At 39.5% G+C, this 12,425-nt stretch overlaps 1 protein-coding gene across 1 annotated transcript in view; it reads right to left on the bottom strand.

Annotated features, from left to right (window-relative positions):
• The window catches only part of rngtt (RNA guanylyltransferase and 5'-phosphatase), a 110,112-nt gene that overhangs the window by 65,160 nt on the left and 32,527 nt on the right, over positions 1–12,425 (bottom strand). Inside the window, exons 9-10 of the mRNA XM_086264634.1 lie at positions 6,471–6,606; positions 3,203–3,274 (exon numbers count right to left, since the gene is read on the bottom strand). Coding sequence (XP_086120760.1) covers positions 3,203–3,274; positions 6,471–6,606 — 208 coding nt within the window. The remainder of the gene's footprint in view (positions 1–3,202; positions 3,275–6,470; positions 6,607–12,425) is intronic.

Raw genomic sequence — 12,425 nt, 5'->3', positions numbered from 1 at the left:
TAATTTGGGATAAATTACATTACATATCGGTGACAAAATAAGAGATGTCAAAGCAAGTTTAATGCCAAGCTTCCCTTGGGATATTCGTGACAAAAACAGAGGCTTTCGGGATGTTTTGGACTAAAACTGTTCGGCATCCTGTTTGACAACAGCACTACTTTATAAAAAAGAAAAGGCCCACAACATTTTAAAGCAATATTGGAGCAAGCTATTATTTTAACAGGCAACATCAGTTACTGCTAATACAGTGCATCAGTTAGATTTTAAGGAGGAAGAGTAACACTTTTTCTCGATTTTTTTTCTCTATATATTTTTCTGAGACTAGAAGCAGTCGGATTAATGAGCGAACACTTGATATAAAAAGAAGCAAGTATTCAGGCTTTACATCCACATCTCAACAGATGTGGGCAGATTTGATCTAAACCTTGAACACACACAAAAGCCTACAGTTCCGGAAAATGTATTTCCTGTCATCCACCTCCATCACTGAGAGCCGGGGTCGCTCCCTTTGGCCTCGGGAGTACATTGGGTGTCTAAATTTGTAGACTGGCAGGTCTTAGGCCAGATTTTATGACGACATTCTATCCAAGTGTACGAGAAGAGTCCCTGAAGCATACAGTTCCCGCTCCTTTATGAGTCACTGCAATGCTGTCATGAGCTTTCTTCTCAGACAGAGTTCAAAACCAGGGGAAAAAAATGCATCTAGAGATACAGCAAAGAGTTAAGCATATTGCTGTGTTTAACAAGGGGTTGCAAGGTACTTCATAAGTACTTCTACAACATATTCAGAATTATGACTACTCTTCTTAATATACTGCATAATCCACTTGTATTTAACACGGTAGAACAACATGAATTGGTGGATTAGCATTGTTTGAGTAAGCCACACTCAATAAAGGCAGCCAGGGCTTGTGTTCCCTGCAGAATGGATGTGATTTATGAGCAAATTATAGCACGTGAGGTCAACTGAGAAGGCACGATTATCGAATGGCAGCTTTTACTAGCTAGAGGCCAACACTAACCCAGCTCTGGGTCTTGTGTTAATCTGTGCAACTTGTACTTCATCTTTTCTGCTGTAAGTAACAGTCATTACTGATAAAGATGTAAGGTGTATGTTAATGCAGTATATTTTTTAAGTAACTGCACAAAAGGAGACTGCAGGTTATCAGTCTGCTGATCTGAAAGAAATGATGGAGCAGATTCAATAGCTACAGACTGTACCTGCAGATTAACTTTTCAAGCAGAAGTAAATGGACCTGACGGCTGTAAAACCTGCCCGTGCCTCGACAGATAGCATCTCTGTGGTGAATGCTATAAGCACTCCTTTCTGCTCAACCCGTTTATCAAGTTAAGCCAATTATCTTGTCTACTTGTGCACCGAAAGCAAGATTATTTTAGCAGCATAAAAGATAATGAGGTCAATCAAAGTGTCAGCACATAGGCAGCGATGTCAACTGCAAACCTCCATGCTTTTATTTCAAAATAACAGCTTTCAACAAAAAAATAAATAAATAAATTAAAAAAAAATCAGAAAATTGGGGGGCACGTATGTAAATGCTGTTGTCTTGTCTGTTCCCCCACTGTGGGGGAGCTGACAGTGACTGACAAGCTGCAACAACTTTCAAGAAAGACAAAAAATATTTGTAATTATCTACAACAAGTGAAGTAAGAGAACTCCCTAGCCCTAGCTTAGGGTCATTTTCAGAGTGTAACCAGGCACAACTATTTTTCCAATCAAAGTTTTTTTTAAAACGTCAGTAAAACTTTTTACTGACTCCTTAGATGCCCTGAAATTACCCAACAAGGCGAGAGGGCACATTCTTCTCCTTAGACTCAAATCAAAAGCATCCCTCTATTAAGCTGCAACCCAACTTTAAATATAAGCAGGGGGTCACATTAGGTCATGAGCCAGGCTGGTGCTGTGTTCTCTCACTTGCTGCATTTCTACCTTCAATCTCAGAATAAAGCCTCAGTACCAAGGAGCAGCCCACCCCAGGTAATAGAGAAGGCCAGAAAGGATCAATACAGTGCTCTACTGATAGCAGGGTGGGGAGTCATGGGGAGCTGCTAACCTCCACAACATCTCACACAGACGTTCCCCTCACCACTGGAGCCCTCTATCGAGCCGCTTTCCTGTGTGATCCTCTGATCGATAGAGAAGGGGAGGCGACAGAGAAACATAATAGCGGAGGTAACCCCCTCACCAACTTCATCCCAAGGTATTCATCAAGTTCTTTTTAAAGAAGACAGCAGAGGGCTCCTAAGGGTAAACATGCAGGCTCGTTTGTATCTGTGACTATCTGCATGCCATTAGCAATATGCAGACATGTTAAAGGGATAAATTAAATTTAGAGTTCGAAAGAGTGCAAGTAGTTACCAGCCTCGCAGTGTTGTTCCCGGGCAGTTCACGAAAAAGGTCATAATAATTTAACAGGAGAAACATGCTGTTAGACATATAAAAGAACACACAGACGCACCAGGCACTTACTGCCACACTGAAGCAAATAATGGACTGCTCATCAGGTCAATCCTGCACAATGCATCGTACTGACAATGTTAAAGGTTAATATTTAATAACATTTGTCTAAGTGGTTATCAAAAACAGGTCAGTGTAGCTGGCAAAACCAATTTCAACTGAAAGTACAAGAGAAAAAAAAAATCACAAGGAAAAAACTTTGCTAATTAATATTCAATTATGGGTCAAAAGCAGTTCAGCCCCAGCTTTGTTGTTAAGGTCAGGCTTTAGTCATGACATGTTGCAGGGTCAAACGGAGCCACGCTTTCCCTTTAGCATGCAGAATGATGAAGCTCTGTCATCTCTATGCAAATACTGCAAAGCCTGGATCAACACTGCTCTGCTGCCTGCTGCATTATAGCACTGAAGGAACTCAACCACGAGTTTGAATTTTCAGGTATAAGGGATAAGCAAATCCTAAACCATGTCAGTGCTTCTTCACGTAATACAGTCCCCCGTTTGGATTATATACAGCCTGCTACCGACTAAGACCACAAAATAAGAAACCCTTTTTGCTGAACCTTAAATAAAGAGTAAAAAAAGCAGAGGGCAGAAGCAGCTGCAGGTGGACTGCAGCATTAATAGAATGCATACAATGTCCTTTTAGTTGATTCTACCTGACATCTTGACCTGGCACTTCTTCCGCAATAAAAACCATAAGAAAAGACGATACCTTCTCATACTCACATTGAATTTGATGATGTCATATATCAAATAGCGAGGCACGGGGTGACCGTTCACCTTGTCGATGATCATCTCCTGCAAGGAGTAAGACAAAGATTCGGTCAAGGGGGATGGACAAACGACAAAGGAAAGGGGAGAAGATGCAGAAAGTGGATAGAAAGTAAATGTTCTGAATTACGTGAGGTCTTAACATTACAGCATAATAAAAGAGGTTCCTGTTTGAAACCTGCTATGTAGAAAGTGTGGGAACTCTCTAGAGGATGTATGTTGAGAGAGGAAGATGCCTGTGGCGGTGCAAAAAGATAGCAAGCCAGGTGTGTGGTGTGTAAGTACGTGCACAAGGGTGTGTCTGTGTGGTCAAGGAGGACATGAAGCAGAAATAGCACTGCACATTTATTATGCAAGGCTGTCAGGTCGAGGTCAGGTGCAGTCATGACGGTTGACACTCATAAGAAACACGTGATTAGTTTTAAAAGATGTGCACAACAGTAACAGTGAAGATGACGTGGAAGTGGAACGTTTTACACTTTAGCTGATAAATATTTGAGACTGACTCACTACGTATAGAGAACTATATTTATCCCCTCGCCCCTCATAAAATATAGAGGCACCTAACTGTGCTCTAGTGATGTACCTGACAGATAAACGAGTAACAGGTAAGACATCACTCAAGGACACACAAATAAGCAAAATGAGTATTTTGGAGGCCGAAAGGCTCATATCAACAATACCAACAGTATGAAGTATGAAGCTTCTGTTACCGAGATCAGAAACTAACCTTTACTAGCTTCTTTTTTTCGTTGTTTTGGGGGGGGGGGGGGGGGGGGGGGTGTCCTATAGCTATTCTTAGGGATGGGTACCGGTGTCCGGTGCCATAAACGGTAGTTTATCAAATCCGATGAAACACCTGGCGACGCATAGCGTTTTTTTTAAAAGCCCAGAAATGCGCCGTATTTGATAGCTTGCTGCGAGACCTCACACCGAGCACATCTACTGCGGGTGGGTTGCCTGTTATGCAACATCCCCCAAAAACACGAAGAGGAGAGTCCTGGCCCCTAGCCCTGCCAGTGTAGCAGAAATGATGACGGATGATGATGCAGCAGCAGCCGTTCTTCTCTGCGTGAGTAGCTAAATGTTGTTCGGGTGTAATTTACGTTGAGTAGGCTAACCACGTTATTACATTAATGCATGTAAGGTGAACTAGCAAACATCATCATAGCTACATGCGGCTGTCTTCTTGTTTGATGGCAGATACTCCCTTCACCCTGGCCAAAAAGGCTAAAATGACCAAAGAAAAAGTGGAAAACAGTTAAACATGAGAGGTTTTTGGACAAAGTTTGTGCTTTTTCCATTGTTTAAGCACTGCTTCCAGCCAAGAATCATACCATATATGCCCCATAGCTGCAGAAAAGGCTAACATTGTTATCTTTTTACAAAAAACAGCTGAGCATGAGAGGTTTTTGGACCAATTTTGTGTTCTCTATTCTTTAAGCACCGGTTTGAGCACCGTTTGAGCACCGGCACCGTTTCAAAAGTACCGATTTGGCACCGGTATCGGATAAAACCTAAACGATACCCATCCCTAGCTATTCTGAAACCAATCAACTACTCCAATGACTGTAGGAGGAAAATTTTCTTATTTTTTCTTCTTCTACTGGTTCAAACATGACTGGTCAGTAGAGCCTGGACATCTACCATCCTTTGGTAACTTGATGGATATTCACTTCCAACCCTGCTGGCAGTAAAAGCGGTCTATGTGATGAGCTGAGCGAATTGCCCATTACTGGTATTTTACAAACGTGAGTGTTATTCTTGTCGCTTTATTGGCAAAAAGTGAGTATGTCAAAACATTTCTTTTAACATTTATTTGACTTAAAAGAACCCAAAGCCAACAATTTCTTTACATTTCAACATTTAACAGCAGCCTTCAGTGCAATGGAAAATTGTTATAGACCTGTCATCTACCAGCCACTTTCCCAAGATGAGAAACTTCTGCTTGAGTACCTGCATCCTAATGACTACTTGAAGTGTGTTACAATAAAAACTCCCCCTGCTGGCTGACGTAATTTTACTTCACATCTCACAGGGCAAAGGACCAGACAACACAACTAAATTTCCACAGCTAGATTGGTGGAGAGGAGAAAAGGTGTGAATGCAAGGCATGCACAGCTCTGAAGGAGGATTTGGAGAGGAGAAATGATGTAATTCCAGGAGGCTGCTGCCATCATTATGGATCTGGTGCACTGAACCATGGCGCAGACAGACAGCAGCGGATGAATACATTAATGTGACCAAAGGAAACTGCCAGGAATTCAATCTACACTGTGCATTCATCCAAAATTGGAACCCAAGTTGATGTAAAGCTCATTAAAACTGTAACACAAAACAGCATGTAAAGACAAAGACCAGAGGCTCTGGGCTAAAGATGAAGAATATCAGACAACACAGCTGGGTTCTAAAGGGATCCTCATAAACTAAAAAATACAGCCTCTATCAGCTAAGAGCCAGAAGCATCAACAGATTAATAAACACGAGTCAAAACAAACCTTGCAGCAATCTAAACACACGGCCACACAGCTTCTTCAAAGGAACACTTAACACGCTGCAATTAGACATCCTGCCTGAGTGAGGAACTTAAATTCACCACATCAATCAGAAACTGTTAAGCTAAGAGGAAGCGCAAACCTGGTGTTTGCATAAACTCTCAAAACTTTGACGAAGCAAAGCCAGGAGCAACACATAAAGAATGAAAGGCAACTTATTTGTAATCTTCAGTATTTGAAAGACAAAAACAAAGTCTGGCTGGCTTTATAATCACTGATGACATGAACGTGCAAGCAGTTTCCTATGTTTTCATGATGACTCATACATGTGCACCTGCTGCAGTGGTGCAGCTTGGACCTGCGTGACACACGCTGCACAGACACGCCAGTGGAAGTCAGAGCCTGGCATTACAGTGGAAGGATAAGTCACCGACCCCTGCTGAGCACACAGCAGAGCCACCGACCCCTGCTGAGCACACAGCAGAGCGCAACAACAAAAACACAACGCAGAACAAAGACTGAAAACTGAAACATTTCATTAGTGCTTTCCCCAGGATGTGTGCAATTGGAGTCTGCTGTTTCAAACTGAAACGTGCTCACCTTTCGCACCAGGTTTGACAGCTGGTGTCAATTAGCCTTTTCTAATTTCGTAAAAAGACTACGCAGCAGGAGCAGGATGACAGCAAATTTGGAATTGGAGATGACGCTGGACAAGAAGCATAACTTACCCCATCCAACAGAGTATTTGATAGGTGGACACGTGGCTCTTTCCGGAAAGGAAACTCTAGATTTGATATGTGGAAGACGGCGTTGTCTCTGTCGATCATGTACACCTCGTTTTTTCCATTGATGAGCATCATGTACCTGTGGAAAAACAGGATGCATCATTAGCTAGTTGTAAGTACAAGTTAACAAGTTTTATTTGTGTTAATCGCTGTGATAGCAATGATTATAAGAAGAACCACTGAAACCCCAAACTCAAGTAGTTATAAAGAATATATTGGAAACTGTAACGCTGTCATAAATTCAATAAAATCCTGGCAATAAATCCTACATTTTTTTATATGCTATGAATCAAAAACACTGTTGGGGACTACTTGGTTGGGATCTTCATAAATGAAGCTAATCCTCATCAGAACTACAAGTGGGAGCTTTGATTAGATTAGATTTCATCAGCAGTGATTAAACAGCCTCCCAGCCGTCACAAATGTCTAAATTAAATATTACAAAATCCTGGCTGGTGCACAAATTATGCGATATCAGTTGTTTTCTAACTATGGTATGTTTTCTGTATGTGTTAAAAAAGCCCAACTAGGGATGGTCATCACAAACTAGCTTAAGTTTAGTACTGTGTAGCTTTTATCTTTTAACATATCCATACATCCATAAATCCGTACATCTCCAACATACCCCCCCCCCCAAAAAACGTTATATTTATACGTGTCTCCCATCAATTTTAACCCAAGCAGTTGAATGATTTTTTTTTTTTTTTAAGAATAATGATTTCCTTGTTTCCATTATACAAAAGGGGGGATTTAAATTGCAACAAAGACAACAGCTTCAACCCCAAAAAAGCAAAGCACTGGCCTCACCTATTGGCTGAATCTTTACTACTAAAATGGTAAAGAGTGTGTGTGTGTGTGTGTGTGTGTGTGTGTGTGTGTGTGTGTGTGTGTGTGTGTGTGTGTGTTCGACCCTGTCGATCAAGAGCTCCTTCACAACACATTCACTGAACAGGAACAGAATAGATTAGAAAAACAGCATCTCAGCATAACTGTTTCAAAATGTACATGTTTTCCATTTCACTCAAAGTATGTTTAATTGTTTCTTTGGGGTAAACTATTATAGCCTTTGTGCCACTTTATTAAAATGTTTTGTATTGCTTGTTTTCATGTAATTTCTCCAGACAAGCAAAGAGGCCTATAATTTTCTTTCATTAGCTTATTTGGATGATTAAGTATGGTAATAATAATAATAATAATAATAATACTTTAAAGTTTAATTGTTGTAGGCAAAGAGAAACAACACAGAGTCTGTGTATGCCTCCAATGTGCAAATGAGCTGTGTTCAATTGAAAAAGCAAAACAAAAACAAACAAAGAAAAAAAACCATAGGTAAAGGTGCAAGAGCTTTTAATCGTGTCTGAAAAAGGAAAGATCACCAAACAGATGCTTAATTACCAAAGCACCCATTTTTCCTTTTATCTAGCTGCAGTTAACGAGAACTGCAAACTAAAAGCTGTGATCAGTGTGGCTGAAACTGAACAGACACATAAAAGCTTGCTTATTTTACTTCTAAAAAGAATAAAAGGTGGCTGATACTACAACTTGTTTTCTTTTTACAAAAAGCATCTTAATAAAATTTTTACTCGATGGTAAACCAATTATTTTTCTTATTACAGAAGTCCCTTAGCATCTTCCACTAGCACAAAAACACTTTGTTAGCACAGAGTAATAACCTATCTTCAAACTGCATACATCACCAGTGGCCCATGCTCAGCTAATCCACAGCACGCCTTTGCAGGTGAGATAAAGAGGCACAAAACAACATTTCTACAGTCTGTTTTCCTCAAGCTAAACTTTTGCAGCAATAAAGCAACGTAACATACCTTGTGTGATTTCATGCTGTTGTCTCTACAGTATATATTTATTACTGTTACCATTTTAAAGGTTTTTTGTTTTGTTTTGTTCAAAGAAAACCAACATGGTCAGTCTGGGGTCACACCTTGTTTGTGTTATTGGATTAAATGGTATTACACTGCAAGGGATTCGCTGGTATTTTGTCCATCATAATCTTTATTTTTTCTGCTTTGGGATTCTTCAAAAGTAATATTAAGTAAAAGCAAAACAGAAAGTGAAAAGACAATCCACTAGGGCTGAACGATTATGGAAAATAATCTAATTGCGATTTTTTGCCCCAATATTGCGATTGCGATGCGATATGCGATTATTTTTTAAGGTATTTGTCTTCTGTATTATTAAACAAAGACAAGCAATACATCATATAGTATGGCCAATATTATATTACATTAATTTTAAACTGTTCTTTCCTGGAAGACAGACCTCTGTTATGATGACATGAGGTGATGCATGAATTGATGACTGACATTTTTATTTAACTTCTTCAATCACAACAGTATATTTGAACATACACAATAGTTTATTTTTAGCTTACAAACATCTGAGCATAAAGTGCTGACAAGGAACCCTGGTGTAAACATTAAAATGAAAGTCAGTACAATGTGCAGATTGCAGAAATATACATAAAAAAAATCAGTGGCTTTACCACACTCAGTTTTTCGACATCTGTGAACTACTAGACAGTCATTCAATTAAAAAATAATATTAAATAAATAAAACTAATAAATAAAAAATACACACATCTTACTGATCTCTGCAGTCAGTAACATTACACATAAAGTGCAAACATAATAGCAATTGTATAAACACACACACAAACACGCCTTTAAAGTTTAAAGTCTAGCCTTCTGATTATCAGAAGGCTAGTTCTGATTAGCGTCACCGCTGTCTCGGTGGAGTTTAATAAACTCGGCCGTCTGCTTCTTGCTATCTAAAATATAACCAGACACTGGTGTAAATTCTCGACTGTCTCATACTTCTGTTTAATAAGTTTTCTGTTTGACGTTTAGTCAGCTGTGTGAAAACCAAGGAGGAACCCACCCGGGGGATTAATAAAGTTTTATTTTATCTAATCTAATAACTTTAATCTCAGCCAAACCGATTTACTCACGAACAAACAAAACACTGAAAAAAGCCCAACAATAACATTTTTAGGTTGTCTAAGTGACTTATATATTACGTTTAACCCGAGCAGCGAAACTCCGCGGTGATCTGAAAATGATGTGCCGGGAGTTGTGCCGTTCTCGGCCGCATCAGTAACCCTCGAGCTCCCGGCTAGCTGTCGAGCTGGTGGGTAGCAGACGCCTCTGAAAACGTCGAAGCACTTTTGCAAATATGGGATATCTTGATAAACCGAGCAGATATTTGATGTTTACACAACTACTTTCTCGCCTGAAAATATGTTAAAAGTTTATTTTGTGACCCAGAAAGATTAGTATGAGTAATTTTAAAACTTAGTAGCGGCCGCCATTGCTGGAAACTGGAGTTTGGCTGGGCCGCGCTATGAATTCTGGGATATGGTAGTAATTTGGACAGCCTTCGGCGCGTCGCTGTGACGTAATCGGTCTACAAATGCGGCCTCAGGAGGATGCAGCCCATGAATTGTATAATATAATCGCAGTATAATCGCAGCCTTTGCGGTTAGAAAATTGCACTTGATCATGTCGCGATATTATCGCAAATGCGATATATCGTTCAGCCCTACAATCCACTGCTGGAAAATTACTTTTCCACCCTTGAGTAGGCCAATCTGGGAGATTCAAAACTTGAGAGCAGCGACTGTTGGACTGTTAAAAGCTGTTAAAACAGGCCAGCTTTCAAACATGGGTCATGATATGAGCATGCGGCTGGTATTAGTTTGACTCATAAGGTGTGCCGCACTGCCAGCGCATGAAGGATAAGACCCCTTTTAGATTTTTATCACCCTTATTTCTCCATCTGCACCACTACAAGGATGGGGTGGGGGTATCTTTGAATAACCAAAGTAAACACTACAGGTGAGCTGAGATGTTCTTCTCTCAGGCATTTTCTTTAGAGGCGTGGGGCTTACAAATTAACTGGATATGGGTTCCCACCACATGCATGTTAATCTATTATTTTGTAGACACTCCATCTGGAAAATAAGTCATCCAAATTATTTGGAACCCAGTTATAATTTAAGGATCCATCCTTCTGCTGGTGCTGTCTAATTTAGAAAAACTGACCTAATGTATTTCATTTAATGAGACGTTTTCTTCTTATTGGGGCTAAATTGACCTGTGCCAGATGAATTTTGTGCATCGGGCCAGGTTGCTTTATCATCTTTTCATTAAGATACATAAAACTGAGGTCGAACAATATTCGAAAATACTGAGCCTTGAGCCGTTCCTCATTTCTTTTCATTTTAAAAGGAAAATGAGAAACAGGTGCAAGGATCTATCAAAATGTGCAGCAAATAAGGCAAAAACTTTTTTTCGAACAATTCTAACAAGCTTGAAAGTCAATATGAAAGTATGACTATCTTATATAAGTATATAAGCTTTCTTATATACTTTTTTAAGCAGTGTTCAGGAATAGTTCTTCATGCATTTAACACTCTTCTTTGGATGATGGCTGTTTGTTCTCTGTCAAAATGATTTTAACAATGTTGAGGTCTGGGCTCTGAGGAGGCCAATCCATGACTCAACTTAACTCAGTTTTTAGGGTTTTCTATTAGATAGTAGCACCTTTACCAGGACACACTACACCCACTGTCAGAATATGCCAAGTTTTCAGCTAATACATACACTTCTTTTACTGTCAAACTCCATTACCTTTGATAGTTTTCAATTATTTGAATACAAAATGCTAACAAATGATGTGTTTTGGGGTGCTAGTTTTAAAGATATTATACATATTACAATATTATATAGATATAAAATACATACATTTCAGTACCAAATAATACCTGAAGAATACCCAGAGAGGCACAGTTGTGTTTGCTGCTTTATCAATAAACACAATGAGCTGGCAAATAATTAAAAGCAGTTTCGAAACAGGGACATTAAACAGACTTAAATCCTTGATCTTCCCTTCTGTTGGTTCCCCAAAAATGAGCTAAAAAAAGATGGGCCACACCCAAAAACACAGACACCATTGTTGCCTTTGTGTTTCCTCCAGAACAGTCTCCAAGTATAACAGCAGGTGTGAGCATTCAGCATTGTTTTTACCCAACTGCTTTGATTAGATTTTCCATGTCAAATAGATCTTTATTAGGCTCTCTTTGTTGTCTTTTTTTTTTTTTTTACTTAAAGAACAATATGTACAGAATGACAAAACCCAGAAACTCAACCATAGTTGACAAGTCCCATTAATGTCACTCAACTTATTTTTGTTGTTTAACTTAACATCCATCCATATGCGTGACATTATTCTGTTTAATGGTTGATTAGTTAAGAGTCAAGTAGGCTTGTCTTTGTTAATTCCACTGAGAGAGAGAATCTGGTGGCTTCATTACACACCTCTTATGAACTCAATTACACTCTGCAGTCTGCTGGCTGCTCTTTAAAACAAAATACCAAGTGCTGAATAAAGCAGAACTAATATGTCGTAATGAGCAACTAAAGCCCTGCTGCATTTGGAAAGGTTAAGTATCCTAATCAATGTGAGTAAAAACTGCAGCAAATTATCTTGTATTTCAAACCAGAAGAAAATTGGTAGAAGACTTTCATGTGATACCAACTTACAGCTAGTACACACACTGAAGGGATTTACGCATTGTCGGAAAGCCAATTTGGATGACAGAGATGAATTTGAGATTAATGACTTCCCAAAGGACAAAGACACAAATTTCTCATACCTGCTGTGACTCTCCACGATTATAAACAACAGGATTAGACCTAATAAATATGCCACCAACACCAGCTGGTTCAAATAGGGAAACTTGTCAAGATGCCAAGAGTGAGGGTGTGTGGAAGTTTACACCAGCAACAGTGATGTGCGTTACACAAGTAATGTGCCAATGCCATTTACCCTGCTGACTCTCAAAGGAGATGTCTGGCCCAGGACCTCCAACACGGACCGCAC

This window comes from Aulonocara sp. 'chitande type north' Nkhata Bay, linkage group LG15, assembly GCF_057382095.1.
Source record: "Aulonocara sp. 'chitande type north' Nkhata Bay isolate Kocher_YH1m ecotype deep benthic linkage group LG15, A_spYH_male_GT1.1, whole genome shotgun sequence".
In the NCBI taxonomy this organism is placed as follows: domain Eukaryota; kingdom Metazoa; phylum Chordata; class Actinopteri; order Cichliformes; family Cichlidae; genus Aulonocara; species Aulonocara sp. 'chitande type north' Nkhata Bay.
Note: the sequence above shows the minus strand (reverse complement) of the source record. Positions and strands in the feature narration are given on the sequence as shown.